Source organism: Pelobates fuscus, chromosome 7 (assembly GCF_036172605.1).
Source record: "Pelobates fuscus isolate aPelFus1 chromosome 7, aPelFus1.pri, whole genome shotgun sequence".
NCBI lineage: Eukaryota > Metazoa > Chordata > Amphibia > Anura > Pelobatidae > Pelobates > Pelobates fuscus.
In genome coordinates this window covers 118909948-118935699 of record NC_086323.1, presented here as the reverse complement: position 1 = coordinate 118935699, position 25752 = coordinate 118909948, and the positions used below count along the sequence as shown (strand labels likewise).

The following is a 25752-nucleotide window of genomic DNA, read 5'->3' as shown; positions in this document are numbered from 1 at the left end:
CTCAATATCTATATGCTCTTTATTTAAAGTTTTCGATAGGATAGTTCTTTTAAAAAAAGTATTTAACCCCCGAACATTCAATGTCATCCATCTAACCATGAATGATTGTCAATCAGTATAATTAAAAGCATCATCTTCTAACCCACATGGAATCTTCCACTTACAATAAACAACATAGAACATATAATATACATGAGGAAAATTAACCCTTTCTTCCACATGTACCCCTCTACAAAAGACAACAATTAACGTTTATAGTACTTAAGAGAAAGGAAATATCCCCCCCCCCCCTCTCCTCTCTCCTCTAATATTCAATTTTTTTATATTATGTGTATCAAAAAACTCTTGGTGTAGATCCTAAAAATGAGGTGAAAGGTGGGGGTTACATTATTAAATTTATAACTTCTTCTCCTATATTTTTTTATCTTCATCTTTCCCTAATTCCTTTCAATATAATGTGATTTTGCATCTTTAGATTTTAATTATATCAACAAAAAGTGGCATGTGAGAAGGATCAGCTATATTTGTGAATTCCTTAAATTCTAATATACCCATATAATTTAAGTTTAGGCATTTTGTGTATCACGTGCTCTCTTATCTAATTTTAATTCAATGAGTGTAAAGAGGGCCTTCTCTCTTTTATCTTTATCATTGAAACATATTTTTCTCACGCCTTTCATTTTTTTTTTTTACGATTATTATTATTTTCCCTTCCCCTTCCTTTTCCCAATGTCTCAAAAGATTTTATATGGAGAATGAGTTTTATAGAAACTTAATTGCAGCCATTGTGGTACTTTGTAGCAACATATATTTTGTGCAATAAGTGTTATTTTAGTAGGTTCTATTTTTTATAGGTCATATTGATGTTGTTGTAAGGACAGTTATTTTTAATAAGTTTCTGGATGTTCTGGGAAATAGTTCTATTTATCCTATGACTTATTTTCTTTCTCAACTTTCCTCATCCCTGGTTTCCCTTACTACTTTGTTGCTTCTCCGTGTCCTTACTGTTAGTAGATGATTTCTTAATTAAATCCCCTTATTCGAATTCATATTTTTAAAAGAAAGATAGTGTTTAATTCTCTGTAAAGAAGTAGTGAGAAAATGTAGCTTGCACTAAATGACCAGCAAGAAGGGAAATAGGATGACCCTAGGACAAAAAAAAAAGAATCTAAAACATGTCAGGACTATAAAGGAAGCGTTTAAAAAATAAAAATCTCATTCTCATGCATTTTTCTTACTTCTTTCTTGCAGTGGTTCCCAGAAGTGAGGCACCATTGCCCGAGCACTCCTATTATTCTTGTGGGAACCAAACTTGATCTTCGTGATGACAAGGAGACCATTGAAAAGCTTAAAGAGAAGAAGTTGTCCCCAATCTCTTACCCTCAAGGGCTTGCCTTGGCCAAAGAGATTGGTGAGTGCTGAAGAATTTATTCAAAGTAAAACAATCTCAGGAAGAGATACAATAAATTTATCAGTTCATGAATTTATTTTCAGTCACAGATATTTTCATATTCTCATATTCCTCTTTTCAGAGTCTGTGAAATACTTAGAATGTTCAGCTCTCACGCAGAGAGGCCTAAAGACGGTCTTTGATGAGGCTATTCGAGCTGTGCTGTGTCCGCCACCTTCCCGGCCCAAAAAACATGGGTGTGCTCTGCTGTGAGGTGAGATAGTCACTCATTACAATTTAATATAGGTGACTTGCTGCATCTTCTTTATCTGTGTATATCATTGGGTATATTTCATTTTCAGTTGACTTGTGCACGAGAAAACATTTGGTTCTGTAAAATCATTTTTAGAAGATAGAAAATGTTTCTATTTATTAAATATAAAATTAGTTTTTTTTAATGCTCCTCCTCTTTTTCCCTCTATTGCTCACTTCTCACTTTAAGGCCTCAATTTAATATGTTTGGGTAAACTTTAAAAATATATTTTTCAACATATTTAAATATCAAAAATATAATGTAACAAAACAATATAGAAATATATCACATATATCAAAATATTACAACATTTAAACAGTTTTCATACTATTATAGTATTTTAAACGTTTATCCAAAAATATTAAATCATTTGGAAATCTTATCCAAAAATATTAACTCGAGGCCTTATTATGTAAATACATTTAACATTTAGTAACTGTACCCTAGCCATCAATCATTTTTTTTCCCCCCCATCTCTTTTTTCAGTGCCATGGGCTGAATTTAGAATTGTCACCTCCTCCTCTGAACATGTTCAGTATTTCATATTTTGGGTATATTTCTAGTCTGAATTCGAGGATTCTGGAGGACACCCAATCTGTCCAAATTTGGGTTAATTGCAGTTTGGTCCGAAGCAAATATTCAAGTCTATTTGTCAGCTGATAATGGCTCTTTTAAAAAGTAGGAGAGTAATTGATGCAAAAGCTATACAGGGAGGTCTGTTCATAACATGTTCCCACAAAGGCTGTATTGTGAGTGTTAAATCAAGATATGGTATTTTTAGAGGATGTACAACATATTAGTCACACATTGCGGAATAATAAAACTTGTAAAATAATATTATCAGAAAGAGGTGTCTTACTGTCTCACACTGTGTAATGTTTTAATATACCAGCTGTGCCAAGCTTTGTAACATTTGTTGCATTAATTCATATTAAAACACTTGATATTTTCTCCTCAAAAGTGGATATTGTACATTTTTGCCAACTCTGGGTTATATGAAGCATATGTTTCTTCTTAGATTGGACTCAATAAAAAATACATTGCTGACTTAGATATTTTTTACAATTTAAATATTTTGGGCTAACATTTAAAATCTCAACCGTCCACACGTTACTGAATAACCCTATTACCTATTAGTGTTTCTACCTAATACATACATTAACCACTACAGTAATTTGTCGTGGTTATGGTGCTCGGAGTGTCCTGGCACCCACCCTAGGAAGGTATTCAATCTATTAAAGCATTATGTTAAGCTGGTGGTGCAGTGTTTGTCTTGTTGCCTGATAATACTGATCACCACCAAAGAGCTGGCCCTTCACTGCAGGGTTTAGCGCAGTGGAGTTAATGGAAGATTCTTGCAGGAGCTTGCGGGTTCCACAGTTGGTGGTGTTGGGTGCCCAGATGAAACTGATAAGTTTTCAAACAATTCTTACTGTAGCGGTGGTAGTGGTTATGGTTCTTGAAGTTCTTGAAGTGTTACTGTAATAGAAATTAATCTTAATTGTGCTGATAAAAAATGAGTTTATTCCATCTTTATATAAGTCAATCTGCTTTATTTCTATATCAGCTGTACTTACGCTTGAAATATATGATTGAGGTTCATCAACGTTTCCGGACAATCTGTGTAGCAGAAATATTTCCAGTTATCCAGTTATATATATATATATATATATAATTATTTATTTATTTATTTATTATTTTGTTCTTAAAAAACGGTATTCTGTACACCAAGCATTTCAAACTCAAAGGCTTAAGTTTAAGTTTATGTGGGCCGCAAAAAAAAAATGTAAATCTTCATAGAAACGTAGGTTTATTTTGAAAAGTACAGTATTAAAAAAACAGCGACCCCCTCTACTAAACCCCAGTCCCCCCCTTCGTCTACTAAATCCCAGTCCCCCCCAGTCTACTAAATCCAAGTCCCCCCTTAGTCTACTAAATCTTAGTCCCCCCCAGTCTACTAAATCTTAGTCCCCCCCTTAGTCTACTAAATCTTAGTCCCCCCTAGTCTACTAAATCCCAGTCCCCCGTCTACTAAACCCCTGCCCCTGTTCTCACACACACTCAGTGAGACACACTCACTGACAGACATACACACACACATATACACACAGAATCACTCCAACATACACATACACTCACAGGCACACATTCACTGACAGACACACACTAACTGACAAACAGGCTCCCTCACAGACACACACACACTTACTTACAGACACACACAATCACTCAGACACATAGGCTCCCTCACAGACACACACACACAGACTCACTGACAGACACACACACTGACAGAGAGACACACACAAAGAGCCATACACACACAGACAGCCATAGACACACACACACACACACACACACACACACACACAGAGAGACAGCCATACACACACACACACACACACACACACACAGACAGCCATGTACACAGACAGCAATACACACACAGAGACAGCAATACACAAACACAGACAGCAATACACACACACAAACACCCATTTCCCCCCAACACTTTTTTAAATTATTCTTTTAATCTAAATCCACCCAGCCTCCCTACCTTTGAGAGAGCTGGGTGGATTTCTTACCTGGTGTCTAGTGGGGCTGCTGGGCAGGTGTACATTCAGGCAGGCGGTGGGGGGGGGGGGGCACTGTGCAGGGAGAGCTTACACTCAGCACTCCCTCGCTGCCTGCGGGCCACAAACATATTAGTTTTGGGCCGCAAGTTTGACATCTATGCTGTACACAAAAATATTTTTTTAACTATTACAAAAAAGCATTCTCTATCGAATTATTAAGAGATGCTTCTCATTGCAAATAAAAAGTGCTTATTACTGTGCCAGCAAATTGGTTGGTAAATGTGTTTTATATTGCAAACTACCTTTGACAGGAGCAAAGTCTGTTTCATATTAAATATGGGTTTCTACTGTCACATTTTGGTAGATCTGATTGCTACATGGGATCTTGAAATATACCATGGTAACGCTGTCACTTGAACATTGTTGAGATGAATTTTTATTATCTACGATGTGCCACCATGTCATTCTTGGATTACAGGCACCTTTTTAGCACTTTGTCAGGTGTTTCTGCTTCTTGAGGTTTTTTTTTTTTTTTTTTAAACAAAGCTTGTATCCTGCTTTATTTGCAGTCGCTTATCAGTGACCGTAGTCAAGCGTAGGCAATAATCAATACTTCAAATTCAAGATAGAGTGCTGGGATACCAGGTTTAACGTATGTTTTATTCTTTTGCATAAAACAATCTCATAGGATGGATTCATTTTTTTTTAAAAACAGCAGTGCCTTCAAAAATGTTGCATTTAAGTAATAATGGATTTGTACCAATAACATGTAGTGTGCAAAGAATCCAGCGCATATGAACCCTTACAGATACAGTGTGTTTACATGCATTGTGATAAAAAAAACAAAAAAAACTAATCACCATCACAAATGCCCTTTTTCCTATGCTTTCCATCTTGGAAGGGAAGGGTGGATAATATAATAGTTTCGTGATGACCAATTCCCAGACCATTTCACTTAACTAAACACACCATTTCCTCCTGATCTCTCTTTTACATGTATGGCCTGTACTACAAAGTAGATCAGCTTTATCTCTTATTGAATACCTGTCAGCTGCTCGCAATTCAATCTTTGTAAAACAGGATTACTTCATTTTTTATCTTCCTTGCGTTTGTGTATCTCATTGAATATTGTCTCCAAGTGGTTTGTTAGGTTTTGCTGCTTTGGAAATTCTCACATTTGTTAATGTACAGTTGTGAAAAGAAAAAAAAAAGTCAACATACAGTGTACAGAATAGCGTCAATGTTAGTGTCTTCCCCACGGTCATGCCACACAGTTTGATGGAAAATATTAACCAAGTGATATTATATTTGTTTGTTTCCTTTCTAAAACTTTAGGCTTATGTTATTTTCTGAGAAAGAAAAAAGAAGAAAGAAAGGTGCGCCTTAAAAACAAATACAAATAATACTTATGTAGATATGTAACAGTCCAGGCAATTGTGCAATAGTCCAATATTAGAGTGGTTCACATAGGTAGAAGAAGATCCTTGTGAGACAGCGAGCGAAGTTTATGGTCACAATTGTGAACTCGTAGTCCAGAGGTATATATATGGAGAAAAGCAGAAGACAAGAGACTCCAATGGTGCAGTATGTCTTAATCAGAAATAATATATCGGAAAAAATAAAGAGAAACTACTCACACTTTACAGAGCTATAATTCCAGCTCTGGTTTATATGGCATGAATGGAACAATGCCCACTCAAGGATATGCGGAGTGTCTCTGATGTTCTTCTGTATAGCAGTCCAATATGACAGTCCAGCTCGGGATAAAGATAAAATATATAGTGCTCACTGAATAGCTGTTATGGTAATAAAAAATAGGATAAAATATACTCACGATATTATGAGCAGACGCACTGCTCGATGAATAGCGTGTGGGTGGTATAATCCCCACCTCGGGATTCTTAATGCCTCTTGTGAGTCGTAAGACAGTGGTGTCAGGCCAAAATAAAAAATAAAATGATAAAATACCAAAATTATGATAAAAAAAGGAATATGGCAACAATATGGAAAGTGGCCAAAAATTCCTTTATTACACTTAACAATAAATATTAAAAGGTTTCTAGACATGTTTCGCCACTGCTGGCTTCATCAAGCCAGGTGTGCTGCCTGTATATTAAACTATTTTATTTCCTATTGTCATATCAGCGCTGATCCTTTCTGAGTTTTTTATTTTTTTATTTTCTGTTCAGGACTCCATTACCAGAAAAACTAAAGTGGCTGTAGTTATATAACAGACTTAGGCCTTGATTTAATAATGTTAGATATGTTTTCCAAATGATTCGATATTTTCGGATAAACTTTTAAATGTATTTAATATTAAGAATTACATTCCAATGTTGTAATATTTTACTAATGTTTATGTATTCATATGTTTTATATACATGAAATCTTTTTTTATATGTGTTGAAAAACAATTTGAAAAGTTTATCCAAAAATATTAAAAAATGTGAAAAGCTTGTCCAAGAATATCAAATTGAGGCCTTAGAATACTTAAAGGACAGTTTCCTAACAGGGACCTTCTAGTTGATGGCTAAGATTCCTATCCAAGTTGTCTTCACAACTCTTCTCTGATGTTTTTTTAACCCTTTTAGTATGTCGCGAACATAAAATATTCAGTTTGCGAACGGCGAAAGCGAACTTCCGCAAATGTTCGCGAACGGGCGAACCGGGCAAACCGCCATAGACTTCAATAGGCAGGCGAATTTTAAAACCCACAGGGACTCTTTCTGGCCACAATAGTGATGGAAAAGTTGTTTCAAGGGGACTAACACCTGGACTGTGGCATGCCAGAGGGGGATCCATGGCAAAACTCTCATGGAAAATTACATAGTTGATGCAGAGTCTGGTTTTAGTCCATAAAAGGGCATAAATCACCTAACATTCCTAAATTGTTAGGAATAACGTGCTTTAAAACATCAGGTATGATGTTGTATCGATCAGGTAGTGTAAGGGTTACGCCCGCTTCACAGTGACAGACCAAACTCCCCATTTAACGCACCGCAAACAACCGCAAACAGTCCATTTGCACAACTGCAAACTCCCCATTTGCAAAACGTTCGTGTGTGGGGGTACTGGAATGACGTGGGCCAATGGGAGCCTGAATCAACTTTTGGCTCCAACTGCCCCTTTAAGAGCGAGCTCGTGACTCGAGCCGTGCTCCTAGTGCCAGGCGGGCCACGTGACCGATCACTGCGGTCAGTGCACGCGGCTAAGTCAGAAGAGGAGATCAAGCCGCATGCGGCTCGTGTGGAGGCAGGAGTGATCCAGCCACGCGCGGCTCAAGCTTAGGAGCCAGGTCGGTCCCAGGATAAGGTAAATACAGCCACAACCACTTATCCCAATCACACACCTTTCCTAACGTCCTATCCATTTAAAAGCATATTACCGCGTATTTAATAAAACAGATAGACCCCCTACTTCATCCAGGTTACCGATCGATGGTTCGATATTCTGAGCCCTCTCTGATTTACTGTACATGACTATTCGATATTCCCACAAATTTTATATAGCATTTTATGTTTGTTTGAGACCACCTTAAAAATATTGGATATCGCTAAAAATCATGATCACTATATACTTTCTCTACAAACCTCTAAAACGAACCAAACCACTCATCCATCCGCTATACCACTTTATCCCACCTAGAACTAGTGCCCACCCAGTTAAAATACTTGACTCTTGCTTACCCACACTCAGTCATGTCACACACATTTCACCACTACTCTCACTGAATCCCTCTGACTACGGCTAAATTCATCTTCTACATCAGAACACTACTCCTAAGATTGGGTTGTATCCATGTCTCGGGTCTTTCATTTAGAATAGGGGCAGCTTCGGTCTCCTTCAACACTGACACTCCAGTGCATATTATTAAAAGATTGGGCAGATGGAAATCCTCAGTCTACAACTGATATAGTCCTCAACCCGAGAAAGAAATGAGGAAAGCTTTTAAAAGTTTGGCTTTGTAAATTTGATGCAATAAGTGTGTTTTTCTTTAATACCTTTTCACCCTCTTTGCATGAACCTGATTTACATATATTACTAATATGTTTCTGAACATATATATTATATTATTCACTCACTCACTCACTTACTCTCTGGGCCGGCCTAAGACATCATGCTGCCTAGGTCCAACGATAAATGACTATGGGGGATAATGTATAATAAACACAGGTTACTGGCTATGGGGGGATAATGTATAATAAACACAGGTTACTGGCTATGGGGGGATAATGTATAATAAACACAGGTTACTGGCTATGGGAGGATAATGTATAATAAACACAGGTTACTGGCTATGGGAGGGATAATGTATAATAAACACAGGTAACTGGCTATGGGAGGATAATGTATAATAAGCACAGGTTACTGGCTATGGGGGGATAATGTATAATAAACACAGGTTACTGGCTATGGGGGGATAATGTATAATAAACACAGGTTACTGGCTATGGGGGATAATGTATAATAAACACAGGTTACTGGCTATGGGAGGATAATGTATAATAAACACAGGTTACTGGCTATGGGGGGGATAATGTATAATAAACACAGGTTACTGGATATGGGAGGGATAATGTATAATAAACACAGGTTACTGGCTATGGGGGGGATAATGTATAATAAACACAGGTTACTGGCTATGGGGGGGATAATGTATAATAAACACAGGTTACTGGCTATGGGGGGGATAATGTATATTAAACACAGGTTACTGGCTATGGGGGGGATAATGTATAATAAGCACAGGTTACTGGCTATGGGAGGATAATGTATAATAAACACAGGTTACTGGCTATGGAGGGATAATGTATAATAAACACAGGTTGCTGGCTATGGGAGGATAATGTATAATAAACACAGGTTGCTGGCTATGGGAGGATAATGTATAATAAACACAGGTTACTGGCTATGGGAGGATAATGTATAATAAACACAGGTTACTGGCTATGGGAGGATAATGTATAATAAACACAGGTTACTGGCTATGGGGGATAATGTATAATAAACACAGGTTACTGGCTATGGGGGGATGATGTATAATAAACACAGGTTACTGGCTATGGGGGGATAATGTATAATAAACACAGGTTACTGGCTATGGAGGATAATGTATAATAAACACAAACACAAAAAAAATAGTAAAAAAATAATAAATAAAAAATGCAGCTTCAGAATTAATCTAAATGGTATGCTGTCTAGGAGGTGGGAGGGTCTGGGAGGGAGGGTCTGTTGCTGATTGGCTGGAATGTATCTGCTGACTGTGACGTACAGGGTCAAAGTTTACTCAATGATGACGAATAGGGGGCGGACCGAACAACGCATATGTTCGCCATCCGTGCCGAACGCGAACAAGCTATGTTCGCCGGGAACTATTCACCAGCGAACCGTTTGGGACATCACTAAACCCTTTCAATCTATTATTTACAGAAACATTTGCTTGCTAAGGCATTTGTATTCTTTTTTTGTCACATTCCTGCAACCTGCTTTTTTGCACTAGGTGGCGCCTTCTTTCTTTCTGATAATGCAAATTCTGATGTTAACTATTGGATTGAAACTACAAGTGATCCTCTTTAATTAGGTGTCCAAACGTCTATCGTTTTTCTGTCTAAACTGTTATTAGAATTATTGTTATTTTTGTTAATATAATAATTATTCGAACACTCTTTCCAAATGCCTATAAAAAACAAACAACTAATCAAAAACTCACGAAAGTTGGTATGATGGTAGAGACCTATGTTATACTACATACTTTGCAACACAAATGTCATACACCGCATAATCTGGAAGCCCTCTTGACTTTGGCATCCAATTACGCATTATATTTAAACATCTCCTTCAACAGAACTATTTATGCTAGAGATGTACAAACTGGTCAATGGTCTATGCCAGGCATAGGCAACCTTCGGCACTCCAGATGTTTTGGACTAGACCTCCCATGATGCTTTGCCAGCATTATGGGTGTAAGAGCATTTAAGGGGATGTAGTCCACAACATCTGGAGTGCCGAAGGTTCCTGATACCTAGTCTAGGTTATGCTGTGGCTTTGATTCTGATTTGCTCAAGTGAAGATAATTGGCAGCATGATTTCACAGCCATATTGGATTGTGCAAAATTCTTCAAACAACATCTCCGAAATTGTTTGTTAGAATATGTACTTTATACACTTCCATAGGTAGGTAAGTTTTCATGTTTGTTCAAAGCAAACCAATCCAAATCAAGTTGGTCATGTTGAACCAGTTAACTGAAATATGTCCTTCAGTTGCACAGGTGTGCATTTTTACACTACTGAACATGATTACAACTCAATAAATATATGTCATTACTCAATTACATAATTGCTATGGGTAATATTGGGTTGCAATGCCATTTTGAATTTGAAAAATAAATTAATAAAATTCACACATTCAGCATGCTAGCCTAACCATTATCTTTAAATATGTTATTTTCCTATGCTCCAACACTGAAAATAGTACCCAGCAGAAACTAAGCTACAGAACTAACTATAGTTTTGCGTGTTATACTATTCTCTTTTCTTTGCCTATGTTACTGTCAGCCTACAAAATATGTCTCAATTTATAAAATATGTCTCATTTACTCTCGTTGCCTTCACATTATCTGACAACTTGTATCAGCCTGTTTATTAGTTTAAAAATGTACAGTACTATTGCATGCCACATTATTATTTATCTTGAAATGCCTGTATTTGCTGTTGGGGCATAACGAAATTGTCTGTCAAACGTTTGCACAACAAAAATGGAGGATGTAAAAAAACAAATAAATACAAAATCGTTTGCAATTGTAGAGGTTTGTGTTGAAATACAGATCCCCATATGTCACATGGTTTAGTGGACATTTCCTTTCTGTGCACACAGAAAAATAAAGTATAAAATTTTCTTCATTTATGCCACCTATTCAAAAGATATTAAACTTTTGTGTATGGAGTTATGTTATGGACTGTATTCAGATTTTTTCTCAGGAGAATTCAATAACTCATGTGGTTTTGCATGTAATTTGCTTAAGAATATGAATGTCTAATAATCAGGAGGTCATATTACTTTATATGACCAATAAAGCAATATTTTTGTAAAAAGCTTTATAATGTATTTCTTAGCATGCAATATATGTTCATGTGCTTTATCCATGGTCCTAGTATTAACCAACTCTACTGGTTAATCATGTATGTGCTTTACCAACCAGTGTGAAAATGTCCCAAATGTTTAAATGCATTATTAATCAACTACAAAATCACTTCTTGACAAAAATGTTTTAACATTTTTAATTAGTGTGGTGATATTCTGTACTGTGACATCTTCAATATAAAGCCTGTCAAGGTTATTTACCAAAGTGAGAATTCAAGGTGAATTTCCAATATGAGGCCAGAGTATCCAAATTAAAAGAATTTTTGTCGACGTTGAACTTAAATTGAAATTCACTTAAAATTCTCACCTATTAAATATCAGTTTATGTGGCATGCAGTATGGAAGACATTTTGGAGTGCATCACCAATTTAAAAAATATATATTTCCAATCTACCTGCACCATCTCCTGATGTGCTGTTTCCAGGCTTTAACAACTAGACGTCCATTGCTGTTTGTAGCTATGTATTTGTTTGCATTGGTACTATAATTCAAAAAAGTGCATTTATTTATACTGTGTTGTCATTTTTTTCTGCTTTTGCCACTGATTTCTCTCTTGCTCTCAGCATGTAGAAATACCTAAGTGGGGCTGGAAACAGTCAAAGCAATTGGTGTACAAACAGCAAACAAGCAGGAGCCATCATACCTTATCAAAGAAAGCTCTTATATAAAAATTGAATAATTGTATCCTCCGTGGCTTTCCCACCTCTACTGATGTACTATGTCAATCAGATAAAGAATAATAACCGCCTTTAAGAATTATCTTTTAACTTAGGTCACATTGCCCATGCTTTTATATTTCCTGTTTAAATACAGCGTTACTATATTATTTACTTACTTTGTTTAAGCAAATATATTCACTCCCAGGCAGCTCTGTATTTGTCCCAAGATTTTTTTAAAACTAGATCAATCTCTACCACCTTTGCCGGAAGGTTATTCCATGCATAGACAACAATTCATTGTGTTTTACATTTTCCTGCCTCCAGTTTGAGGTTATATACTTCTGTTGTGATAACTGTATTAAGGCATGTTGTTGTTTAGCCATTCAGTCGTGTCCGACTCTCCGTGACCATATGGACCATAGCACGCCAGATACATCTGTCAGCCACTGCCCCTATGAGCTCCAACAACTTCATGTTTGCGGCTTTAGTGAGTTCATCTATCCATCTCCGTCTCTGTCATCCCCTTCTTCGTGTGCCTTCAATCTTTTCCAACATCAGAGTCTTCTCTAAAGAATCCTGCCTTCTCATTATATGGCCAAATTATTTGAGCTTCAGTCTCATGATCATAGCTTCCATTGAACAGTTTGTTTTGATTTCCTGTAGTACAGATTTATTGGATCTTCTTGCAATCCAAGGGATTCTAAGCATTTTTCATCAACACCACAGTTCAAAGGCATCAATTCTATGACGCTCAGCCTTCTTTATAGTCCAGCTCTCACATCTGCATGTTACTACTGAGAATACTATAGCTCTGACTATGCGGACCTTTGTTGATAGTGTAATAACTTTCGTTTTTATCAGCTTGTCCAACTTGCCATAGCTTTCCTTCCCAGAAGCAAACATCTTTTGATTTCATGACTACAGTCACCATCTAAGGAGATCTTGGATTCCAGGAAAATAAAATCTGTCACTTCCTCCACTTCTTCCTCATCTATTTGCCAAGAACTAAGATTGCTGTTTGCCATGATCTTAGTCTTTTTTAACGTTAAGCAGCAAGCCAGTTTTTGCACTCTCTTCTTTTAAACTTATCAGCAGGTGTTTTTGTTCTTCCTTACTTTCATCCATCAGAGTAGTACAATCCACATATCTGAGGTTGTTGATATTTCTTCCTGCAATATTGATTACAGCTTTGGATTCATCCAGTCCAGCCTTACACATTATGTATTCCGCATATAAGTTGAATAAATAAGGTGACAATATACAACCTTGTCGTACTCCTTTCCCGATCTTGAACCATTCTGTTGTCCCATGTTCGGTTCTGACGGTGGCTTCTTGGTCCACATACAGATTCCTCAGGAGGCGGATGAGATGATCTGGTACTCCCATCTCTTTAAGAACTTGCCACATGTTGTTGTGATCCACACAGTCAAAGGCTTTAGAATAGTCTATTAAGCAGAAGTAGATATTTTTCTGGAACTCTATGGCTTTCTCTATTATCCATTGTACATTGGCAATTTGATCTCTTGTGCCTCGTCCTCTGCACAACCCAGCTTGTACATCTGGTAATTACCAATCCATATATTGTTTTGAGTCGAGCTTGTAGGATCTTAAGCAATAACTTGCTGGCATGTGAAATTAGTGCAATTGTTCGATAATTGAAGCACTCTTTGGCATTACCTTTTTTTGGGATTGGGATGTAGGCTGACCTTTTCCAGTCTTTTGGGCACTGTTGAGTTTTCCACATTTGTTGTCATAAGGCAAGCAGAAATTTCACAGCATCATCTTGCAGAATTTTGAATAGTTCAATTGGGATTTCATCCACTCTTGCAGCCTTGTTATCTGCACAACATCCTAGGGCCCATCTCACTTCGCTCTCCAAGATTTCTGGTTTCATCTCATTGGACCAACTATTAAGGTCATCACTGCTGTTAAGATCCTTCCTGTATAGATCTTCAGTGTATTCCTGTCATCTCTTATTTATCTGATATTCTTCTGTTAAGTCCCTGCCATTTTTTGTCTTTTATCACATCCATTTTGGCATGAAATGTAACTTTTAGTTCCCCAATTTTCTTGAATAGATCCACTGGAGAAGGAACTAGCAACCCACTCCAGTAACTTTGCTAAGATAACTATATGGACAAGCACAACCAGATACATTGCAATATGGCACTGGAAGATGAGCCCCTCAGGTCAGAAGGTGCCTACCACATTACTGAGGAAGAGCAGAGGGCAAGTACGAGTAGCACCAGATCTAATGAAGTGGTTAGGCCAAAGCCGAGAGGACATCCAACTGCGGATGTGTTTGGAGGAGAAAGGAAAGTCCGCTGCTGCAAAGAACAATTTAAAAAACGAACCTGGAATGTTTGAACTATGAACCAAGGTGAATTGGATGTGATCAAACATGAGATGACAAGGTTAAACATCGATATCCTGGGAATTAGTGAACTCAAATGGACTGGAATGGGACATTTCACATCAGACAACCATCACATCTTCACATCAAGAATCCCACAGAAGAAATGGAGTAGCCATCATAGTAAATAATCGAGTGGGCAAAGCAGTGCTTGGCTACAACCCAATAAATGACAGAATTATTTTAATTTGAATTCAAGGCAAGCCATTTAACATCACAGTGATCCAAGTTTATGCTCCAACCATGGATGCTGAATAGGCTGGTATTGTCCAGTTTATGAAGATATCCAACAAATGATAGATATAACACCAAGAAAAGATGTTACTATCCTCATAGGAGACTGGAATGCTAAAGAAGGGAACAGGGCCGGCCTTAGGCCTTTGGGCGCCCTGTGTGAAAAATCTTCACAGCGCCAGCAAGAAGAGACAAGGAGACATTCTACAATGAGCAATGTTTTAAGGCTAGATCTAGATAAAGCCAGCTGATATTCGGGGGGGGGGGGGTGCTAAAAATAGATCAATTCAAATGGAAACCAATAAAATATCTCTCAACATCTTGCAATTTTTCTTACAATAACACTAGTTTGCCAGGTACAGACTCCACAACTATGAATCGTTTTCGAGGTGATTACAAGCAAATTTTTTTATTGGCATTAGTTTACTACCAATCTGACTTATCTGCATAACAAAGTATGTTTCTGATTTGTTTTTCACCCTACTTTGTCATGCTTATTCCTTAGTTTTAAGGTGATTAAGGTGGTAACATCCAGGTGCCCTTTATCTTCTCTTAATTAAAAGTATTAAGCTCATCTACAAATATGTATTTTAAGAATTTCTCGATATACCATATTAAAGGAATACTCTAAGCACCAAAACAATGTATGCTTTGTGAAGCAGTTTGGGTGGATAGATCATACACCTGTCTTCCTGCTCAATTATCTGCCCTTTTGGGAGTTAAATCAGTGTTGTTTCTGTTTATGGAAAACAGAAAATCTACAATACAATAATAACAGAGAAAAACATTAGAAGATGGAAAGTAAATGCAATAATCACACTCACAAACCAAAATTGATTGTAGGCGTATCATAAAAATGGTAGAAATCTCAGGACTTGTGGAACATCATGGCAAATATAGAGGAAAAAAGATAAAAATAATAATGGTACAGAGTATCTCAGTCAGAATAGACACTTTAATATAAAGACACACTTACAAAGTTGAAGTGAAAAACAGGCACATCATATAAAAATGGTTCAATCACAGGATCCCAGCAAACGGGAACACCGGAGAAAACAGCATTCAAAATAATAAATAAATGAATAAATAAAAACAAATAAATAGATAAATAAAACTCTGCACTAATCCAAATAGCCCATTGAACTTTAATCACACATAGAAGGCTTATGTAGGCTGTGATAGGATATTAATAGAGCAGGAGATAAGAAATTCTAAATTAAACAAACCCTGCAATAAAGGAATTTTAAACACTGAATCTCTCCTTACAGGAAATGCATAAGGATACTATCTAGATCACAGTTAGGGGAAGTGTAGTTAGGACTACATAAGCAAAGTGATTTAACTCCTTAACTCCTAAATAGCAGATAATTGACCGTGAGACTGCAGTGGCATGATCTATACACCAAAACCACTACATTATGCTAAAGTTGTTATGGTGCTTATAGTATAGTCTTTAAAGTGCATGCAATTCACAATTCACAATTTTCTTTATATCCTATATGGGCTTCTGTTTTGCTGCATATCTTTACATCCTATGCCAAAATATACACTTTGATTTCTGAAGAATATAAATGACCGGGCTCTGAAGAACACACTAAGAACTGACACTTTTCTGATCACCACAAACTCTGTTCTTTCTCACTTAAATTATTCTCTATCCATGGATATTTATCTGTCGGATTCTCCTGTCAATTACGGTCTGGTATAATCTTACTGAACTTTTCTACCCTTACCACTAGACCGGCAAGGAGTGTTCTTATCATTAAAAACCTTCAATTACCTGACTTATCCGTATAACTGAAAATGTGTGTCCATGCTTATAGCTATACACTATCACAGGTGCTTTGAATGACCCTCTTTATCACCTTGAAGTGGGCCAGTATGTTGATTCATATAGAGTAGATAGCCGATTATAGGCTGATTATGAACGTGGTGGTAAGTGAACCACTTTCAGAGATTAGCAGCTAAAATGTGGATCGCATTAATATCGTTTGGTTCAGTGACTGTCAGATAATACGGTACTAGCTTGTGAATCATTGGGTAATCCGCAAACTGCTTTAATTTATATTTCTACAAAATAAGTTTGCATGGATGAGACATAAATATATAACTTATAATCCCTGCTAAGTGCACATCTCTAGCTTTCAACAGTCTTATAGACTGTGTTTTTATTTTTTTTCTAGTAGCATAGTCGAGTTGTTCCTTACTTCAGGTCTAATAAAACTCAAAACGTCAAAAAACATGACGAAAAAATCTGTATTATCAGTCATTTTTCTTGTTGATGACCAGGGTTCTTCTCTATAATGAGAATTGTTGGAGACTCAACAGGAATTCCAAATGAATGGGCGAATTGGTAGCATAGCAGATTTAAAGATTTTTTCCAGTTAACCTATTTTAGTCTTAAATTTTCATTTTGATTTCCCAACAATTTTTTTAATTCAGTGAATAAATCTGTATGAACGGTGTAGTTCAAAACTTACAGAACTTTTCAACTCTAACACTGGATTACCACCCACCTCACTAATGGTTGTTCTCATATCTTATGCAGGATATCAGAAGAGGATTCTTCAACCGTTAACAGCAGAAGAGTACGAGCATGTGTTTCTCTTTGTCATAAAACTGCCATCTTTACCCAATTATTTTGTCCGATGTACCTTTTTTTTCAGCTGCTTCCCCCCCACGTTGCTTCTCATGAAATATTGTTTGTTTGCTTTACATTCATTATAATTATTTTTTTTTTTTATTCTATTGTTGTCTGTAGTCCTGGAATTTGTTTCAACCTATAAATAAATATTCAGTAATCCTGTATATATCTCATTTAATTTTCATAATTGTGTCACCTTCAATTTAGTGGTACAGAAATTTCACTAATGCGAATCTCTCCATGTTTTCAAACACTGCCCGTACAGAAGGTATTTATTAATAAATGTGGTGTGTATGAGTTTAGGAAGACTGAATGTAATGGAATGCATCTTCAGAATTGTCAGGGACTGCGTGTTCTAGAATGTGCGTGTGTGTGTGCATGTGTGTATGTGAGTGTTAGCAGTAGAAAAGAAATGAATGGGGCAGAATAGATGCATGCGGAAAAATGAATGAGACAGAGGGGGAGAATGAGTATGAGGTATGACGCAGTGAGGAGGGGTGGGGGGTGGAGGGGGGGGATACAGCATGACTGCCATTAACTCTTTGCAAGCTTAGGCTGCTACGATATTAGTTTTCTTAAAATGCAAGATTATTTATCCAAGAGCCTCTGAATTCCTAAAGGGGTTAACTGTTTAAAATACAGGTGTTATCCCCATGTCCCACTTGGGAAAGCGAAATATTCCATGATTCATTACTTGTGGAGCTCTTTATGGGTCATGTATCATATATATTGATATGCAAACACTGAAACAGTTGATATCACCATTAAAGAAAGTGTTAAAGGCTCCCAATACACGATCTATGCATTTCCTTTCTGCATTTTGCTCTGTTTTATTTTTTCCATTCTTTTTTTCTCTGTCCATCCCTCTCTCTATATATATTTATAGATCTCTCTTTCCCTCACTCCCACTCACTCCCCCTCTCCCCACCTTCCTAGTCACTGATTGGTTTGCAACCTGTGTGCCACTGACAGCAAATCCTTAATACGGCGAGATAGAGATGCAGAAGGAGAGAGGGACTAGGTAAAAGAGAGAACACAGTAGTGTTAGTTATAGGAATAAGGAAACTGCATGTACCTGAGAGACTAACCTGTACCTGTGAAACAGACTCAAGCAGGACAAATCTAATCAACAGGGAAATCCCTAATTAACTGATTGATAATGTGCATACGTCTAACACAGTGGTAAGTATCATTAACTAGGTATGTACCTATGGAGTGAAAACTCTCACTGTACCTGTGTGACTCTTGTCTGGGAGAAATGTATTATTTGAGATGTTTGCACATGTCTATCAAACTCACCTGCACTAGGCACTATATGTTTTGCCTACACACAAAAAAAGAGGTTTGCAGTCACAAACCTTCTGTCTGTGATGCTCTGTTCATCATCATTCACAACAATCACTGAATGTTAAAATGTTTATTTTGTCTGTCATTATGACAGCGATTTATAAAGGTGAAAACAGGTGATATTCTGAGGCAATGTGCTAAATATGGAGCAATTACCATGGAAACCAAGAGAATGTTTCTCAACGTTGAGCACTTAGCACCTGTTTTACTTTGATAAATCTGCCGCATTTTGTCTCTGTGTAAACGTTCTACCAAATGTGTATCTGCCATTGTGGGTGCTCAGTGGGTTTATTTCTAGATTGTCAATGTATGTCTTGATCATGCCAGTATGTCCATTTGTCCGTATATCCTATCTCTGAGTCACCGTTGTCGCTTCTCTTGCTGTTTCACATTTATCACTGGATATTTCACCTTCTGTCGCTAATGAGTTTCACTCCTTGCCTGGGTTTTTGTTAATGTTTGCATGTAACCTTCCATTTTCATGTAATTCCATGGATGTGGCTGTGTGTGCTTAACCTTCTATGTGTTCCTTAATTGCACTCTAATATTTGCTTGTCATATTGCCTTACTTAGCTTCAATCACTGCATGTTTGTGCGTTGCTGTTTTATTGTCTCATCATATATCTCCAAAGGTCCCTGTTTGAGTTTGTGTGTGTCAGTGCCTCTTTGCAGTCATGCTACTGTTGCACTCTGTGCGTCACTATTCATGTTTTATACGCATTGTGTTTGTTTCAGAAACAGTGCTTGATTATGACTGCATGAGGCTTTTATTTAGCATTCTCTGCTCATTAGTGTCTCTCTGTCTCTCTCTGAAAGCATCTCTGCCTGTGTGTCTCTGTTGTGTTCACCTTAGACTGCTTCAGTGAGTTTAAGTCAATGCCATGTACACCGATATGCTAAGTATCTTTCTGCCAAGTCTTGTACTGTTGGAGTTAAGGGAAAGTCAAGAAGCTAACTATCAACTCCTGGTCACACAATGGCACAGGCACTAGGGGCCAGCATTACATTCAGCTGACTGATAAAAGATAAGCTAAAAAAGAGAAACTCCTTCACTGCCAAATGACTAATATTGCACTCCCTGTATTGCCTGTTTGGTGACAGGTTGCATTTTTAACTGAGGGGAAAAAAACATATTCTTTATCTAACCTTGTTTTCAAAAAAGTCTCAATTTTAATTATTTAACATTTTAATGCACAAGGACCCACTCCAACTGCTATTGGCATTATGATGGCCGCCTTCAATGCCCAAGAGGCGTTCATATTTAAGGTGTTAAATCTTGGTCCACTAAGCATTCAAAAGTAAATTGTCACAAAAGGAAGCCGAATTCTTTTTAACCCATTATGTCCAGAGAGCGCCATACTGTTATACTCACCATAGAAACTTAAAATGCCACCAAGAGCAGGGTATATAGGTTAACTTTAAAATTAAACCATGCACGTAGAATGGTCAAGTATATTGAATATTTAGTGTAGATTTTTAATTTAAAAAAAGGTAAAAAGGTGTGTGAATGTTGGAGTGAATTTACTTGAGAGTCAGTGAATTTACTTGAGAGTCAGTGTATGTCTCACTCCAAATTTTGTGCAATTTTCCTTACCCCTGTTGCAGCAGACAGTGTGCCTTTTTTACACAATGCCCAGACGTGCATTCACTAACACAGACACACAGAGTTAGAAACACACCCACACAAAAATAAATGTAACTACGTCTACAAAAACACACACACATAGACAGATATAGAAGTACACCTCCAGAATTACAAACACAAATACAAGTACACCTTCAGAAACACACAAAAACACCAATTGGAAAATCATTACTCACACAGCCCCCATGAAAATAAATGATTTACTTTTCAATCAGATCCTACAGTACAGTGTGTTTTTATCATCTTCTCTGTTATCTGAACATGTATCACACACAGGAGATTGTTACGGGCTCTAATAGATTAGATATTCTAATTGATCAATAAGGGAAGCTAAAAAAAAAATTAGACTATTTTTTTAGGAAATGTGTAGAAAGGATGTGTGAATCACACCAAGGGGAGGTGTGGTTAGGGCTGCATAAACAAAATAATATTAGTTCTAAAAGGTGGAGAATTGAGAAGTGAAACTGCAGTGGATTGGTCTAGGCACCAAAACCACTTAATAAAGCTAAAATTGTTTTGGTACTTAGAGAGCATCATAGGGTGACAATGTTGTTCCATAGCAGTAGAATCTTTATGAAAAATGGGATATTGTCTGTGTTAGAATTTACTAAAACTTCAGCACAATCCTAAAAAATCCATAAAGCAATATTTAGACAACTTAAATTACACAACTAAACAAAAATGTCAAATGGACTTAAAATTAATTTTAGCGTGTCATTCAAACAATAATTTTATTAATAATATAAATAGGTGGTGAATTAAAGGATATTTGTTAGGAGATGGACTAAGCTCTGGTAAACCATACCAAATTCCTTTTTCACTCTGTGCAAGAAATTAACCAAAATATTTGTGTATAATCTCTTACCCATTGTACAGCGCTACGTAATCTGATGGCGCTATATAAATAAGTACATACTGATAATTCTCTAAACTGGGAATTGTGGAGAAATTATAAGAAAAATGCAAATGTTAAGATTCACTTGCTAATTGAGAAGCCTCGCATATTGAAAAGCCTCCATGCACGCACGTGCCTGCTCGTGTGTGCCCATCTACTGTGTGCGTGCATGTTGGCGTGTTTACACACACACAAGCAGCAAACTGGACAATGGTCTGAAGTATGCAGGGGGAAGGCTCTAGTTGAGCGCTCCTGCCAATTTAGTTGGCCTAGGGTAGCTAACGGAAAAAAAAAATTATTTATAAAAGTGCTAATTTCTAATACAAATTGACACTTTTATAAACTGTCATTGTTATGAGATTCTCCTCAGAGAATCCATAGTTGAAGTGCTTTATGGGTGTGGAGTGGTTATTTAAATGTGTTATCCCTTTGTCAATTCTCCACAATTCCCACCTCAGTGTATAGCCCCCAATAAACAATACAGAATAATGTAGGAGTTATAAATATTTATCATAAGGTATCTGCCATATCTTTTTTTCTCAATAAATATGATTTTGTTCTCTTCTTTAACAGATACAATTTTTTACACGCTCTCTGGAATATAGAGCCTATTTAATACCGGCTGCACAATGAACCTTACTTTATTCAGTTACCAAAGCTATGAGAACACAGCAGCTTTTTAACATTGTGTTGAAGAGAATCACTATTCTGCTTATTCATACAAAGGACCAGCATCAATGACAGAAAATACTTCAGGTGCACTGCCAATGCATTACAGACAGCCTTAATACGTCAAATTGTTTATGATTTTACATAAGATCTTTTGATAGGCAATTTGATAACAACAAGTTGAAAACTTTCATCAAATATATAAGTTGATAGACACATACACAACCAAAGAAAGTCCATACCAAATGGGCATGGAGAGGAATTAAAGAATTGTCTTTTGACAAGGACATTGTAAGTCTAACAAAAAAAATAACTTCAATATTACAAAATCTACAAAAGAGAGTAAAAGGCTATATATAACAGTGGCGGAAAACATGAGCCTTGTTTCAAAGACATTCAGACCAAACATGGAATTAGAAAACCTCCAAATAGTTTTTCAACCAAAGAAAGCGTTTACAGGAGCAGAGAAAGTGTGCGTCAAATAAGTAACATTTTAACCTTTCACTGAGAAATGACCCCAACTTCTCCAACAACTCTCCTTGCAAGCTCTTTTGCTGAAATCAACACAACCTTGTATTCCAATGCTTCAGCTCCCCAAAGCCTTTCTGCCCCAGGACTCATCATTCCACTTGTCTATCTGGTGGTATGTGCAGTAGGGTTATGGGGCAACACTCTAGTTATTTACTTGGCATGGCGCAGTCCTGCTGGACAGAACTCAGTCACTGCTCTGTACATCCTAAATTTGGCCCTAGCAGATGACCTTTTTATGTTGGGCCTACCATTTCTGGCTGCCCAGAATGCTCTGTCCTATTGGCCCTTTGGCTCTCCGGTATGTCGTATAGTAATGACTCTGGATGCAGTCAATCAATTTACTAGCATATTTTGTCTAACTGTATTAAGTTTGGATAGATATCTAGCTGTAGTTCGACCAGTCCAATCAGCAAAGTGGAGAAGACCTAGAGTGGCCAAATGTGTAAATGTAACAGTGTGGATCCTCTCTTTCCTGGTTGTACTGCCAGTGGTTTTCTTCTCTGGCGTCCCAGTGAATTCTGGAACTTGCCACATTGCCTGGCCAGAGCCAGCCCATGCCTGGAGAACTGGTTTCATTATATATACTGCTGCACTAGGCTTCTTCTGTCCATTACTCGTGATCTGCATCTGTCATATACTAATTGTGGCCCAACTGAGATTATCTGGACAACGAGTCAGAGTGGCCCCTAACCGGAGGCAAGGGCCAGAGCGCAAAGTAACCAAAATGGTGGCCCTTACAGTAACTGCTTTCTTTCTGTGCTGGTTCCCCTTTTATGCTTTGAACATCATAAATTTATTGTGGCCACTACCAGAAAGTCCTAAGTTATATGGGCTCTACACATTTGTGGTGGCTCTTTCTTATGCAAACAGCTGCCTAAACCCTATTATCTATGCTCTTCTTGCTCGTCCTTTTCAAAGAGGTTTGCGGCGTGTTCTCTGTAGGACCTCTGTGAAGGTGGGTGATGGAGTATTGAGAGCCGGTAATGAAGGGGCACATGGTGAACTCAGCAGGGTTAGTGGCATTTCTCAGGAAGTAAAGACTTTGAGAATACAGCCTAGAGACGAAAATGGAGAAATGGTAGTGACAGAGGATCAGGCACAAGAAGTAGGAACGTCTGGGCAAAAAGCTCTTCCGGAAGAGTTAGGGGCATCTGAGAAAGAAAACATGCTGGGCATAAGTTACTTGTAAATCAGAAAGCTTGTAAATGTCAGAAACTGCAGTGTTTGTGGAAATAAACACTTTTGACTCTGGGAAATATTAATCCTTAAAAAATTGAACAGACAATATAAAATTAATTTTATTACTAACAAAATGACTATCGGCATTCTATGACTTTTCTAGTATTTTAAGCTGGTACAGATTATCAGGAATAAAGCAAAAACTAACGTACTTTCCAGTTAATTCATTTAAAAATATATTTGAGGAATCTATGAATCAGATGAAGGAAGAGCAGAATGTGAACAGTTATTCTGTATAGGTTATTATGTCTATATCAAGTGAGGCTGGTGATCTTATTTAATGCTTATTGCCTGTTGCTAAGACTGGTATCAATGATGGTATTTCAAGTTATGAACATCTGACGTAACCAAGCAACCCACCTTTGAAATGAAAAGACGCACTTTGTTAAAGTCCTTGGGCAATTCGTGATAAACAACTATTCACATATTTATGATTGTAGGTTCTGCAAATCAGGAACTAACTAACCCAAAGAACTGATGATGAGAGTCAAATGCTTGTTTACTATAGGAGTTCAAAAACAGATAAGCAGCAGAAAATAGGGATTCGACTATTTAGTCGTTTTGTTTTTTTTTTCTGCAAATCTAAATGCAAACTTTTTATGAAAAGGTTAAGAGCCAGAGAATGTTTTTCTTTCCATAATTTTCAACAAAATGCTTCATGCCTCAAATACTCAACATGCTTTATACAATGCTTCTTGAATCTGTTTTTCCATTGCACTGGCTGTAAAGTGTGAAATGCTTTAAAAGGAAGAGACTTACAATCCAAATAAAGAATTGAGACCAATTAAATTTATACTAAGCAATAATTCCTAACCATTATTATTTTTTCTTTTTTGCAAAGAAAGTAATTTAACAAACATTTTTGAGTGACTAAAATACATATACTATTTAATATAACAAATACGGAAGAATTACACTTCTACAACGCCGTTGTTTTTTTGTTGTTGTTTGTTTTTGTATTTCTATTTCTAAGGAACTGCCTACATTGCAGAACTTATGCCAGCAGTAAACATGCCAAATTCAGATTATTAAAAAATAAAGAATTAACTAATTTTAGATGCTAGAGAAGCATCATGATTGTCAAACCACCATATTCTGCATTCTTATCAAGACCAAATACACCGGAATGTTAAGAAGACAAGCAGGCTTTCTTTGGTGGTGCTGAGCACCTTCTGTGGGATTTGTTTTATATTATGCATTGTGATATAATGATGTGTTCCCTCCACCTGTGGTGGGTAAAAAAAAAAATAATGGAAACACCTACAAAATATTACTGTCTAGGGTCAAAAAAATGAGTCGGCCTCCTGGATTACTACCCCCAAAAAGTCTTCTATATCTATGCTCCAGAACTGGAATACTGCTTTGAAAGACACTAATCATTATGCTCTAGAACACAGACTTTAATTTGTTTAGCAGTATGAGGCTATTTTCAACATGGAAAACATCTACAAGAAACAGTATTTGCACCGTAAGGTGCCCCTAGTAGTTTAAAATTAGCTAATTTCCCTTGTCTAACAGATATATATATATATATAATCACTCTATTAAGATGGTTCGCATCATTGTGGGGCCATTGTGGGTTTAATACACTTTCTGTCATTTTGAAACCTGTTCAAATATAGAAATTAAGATGAAAGAGCAGTCATTAGACTATATTCATTTTCTTCACTGCTTATGGGTCCAGGTTTTGATCATCTACATCAGTGGTTCCCAATCAAGTCCTCAAGTACCCCCTAACAGTTCAGGATTCAGGGATTACCCAATTGTGTCTAAGGTGTTTTTAAAAAAAAATAAAAATAAAAAAGACACTTTAGACACAACAGAGTTATCCCTAAATATTGGACGGGTAGGGGGTACTTAAGGACTGGGTTGGGAACCCCTGATCTACATCATGCTATGTGCGTTTATACATTGGATACATTTTGGAATGGCAACCTTTTATTTAAAGGGAAACTGCCACTTTTTATTATTTTTAATATTATGTTTACTAATCCCCCATATAGTTAACATATATATCTGAAAATTCAAATTGAATGTTGAAATCTACACTTCGCTA

At 36.9% G+C, this 25752-nt stretch overlaps 2 protein-coding genes across 2 annotated transcripts in view; both read left to right on the top strand.

Moving 5' to 3' along the window:
- Positions 1-17534, top strand: part of LOC134568159 (ras-related C3 botulinum toxin substrate 2) — a 37998-nt gene extending 20464 nt beyond the window's left edge. The window contains exons 5-7 of the mRNA XM_063426512.1: positions 1252-1411; positions 1533-1664; positions 17275-17534. Coding sequence (XP_063282582.1) covers positions 1252-1411; positions 1533-1663 — 291 coding nt within the window. The 3' untranslated portion in view covers position 1664; positions 17275-17534. The remainder of the gene's footprint in view (positions 1-1251; positions 1412-1532; positions 1665-17274) is intronic.
- Positions 17535-18391: 857 nt separating this feature from the next.
- On the top strand, positions 18392-24258 carry SSTR3 (somatostatin receptor 3). The gene is made up of 2 exons (XM_063426511.1): positions 18392-18552; positions 21831-24258. Exon 2 carries the CDS (start codon positions 22438-22440, stop codon positions 23644-23646), a length of 1209 nt encoding a protein of 402 aa, XP_063282581.1. The 5' UTR covers positions 18392-18552; positions 21831-22437; the 3' UTR covers positions 23647-24258.
- The last annotated feature ends 1494 nt before the right edge of the window (positions 24259-25752 follow it).

Bases quoted from the DNA above. Each gene is read 5' to 3' on its own strand.
- SSTR3 (XM_063426511.1), top strand. From the start codon at position 22,438: ATGACCCCAACTTCTCCAACAACTCTCCTTGCAAGCTCTTTTGCTGAA.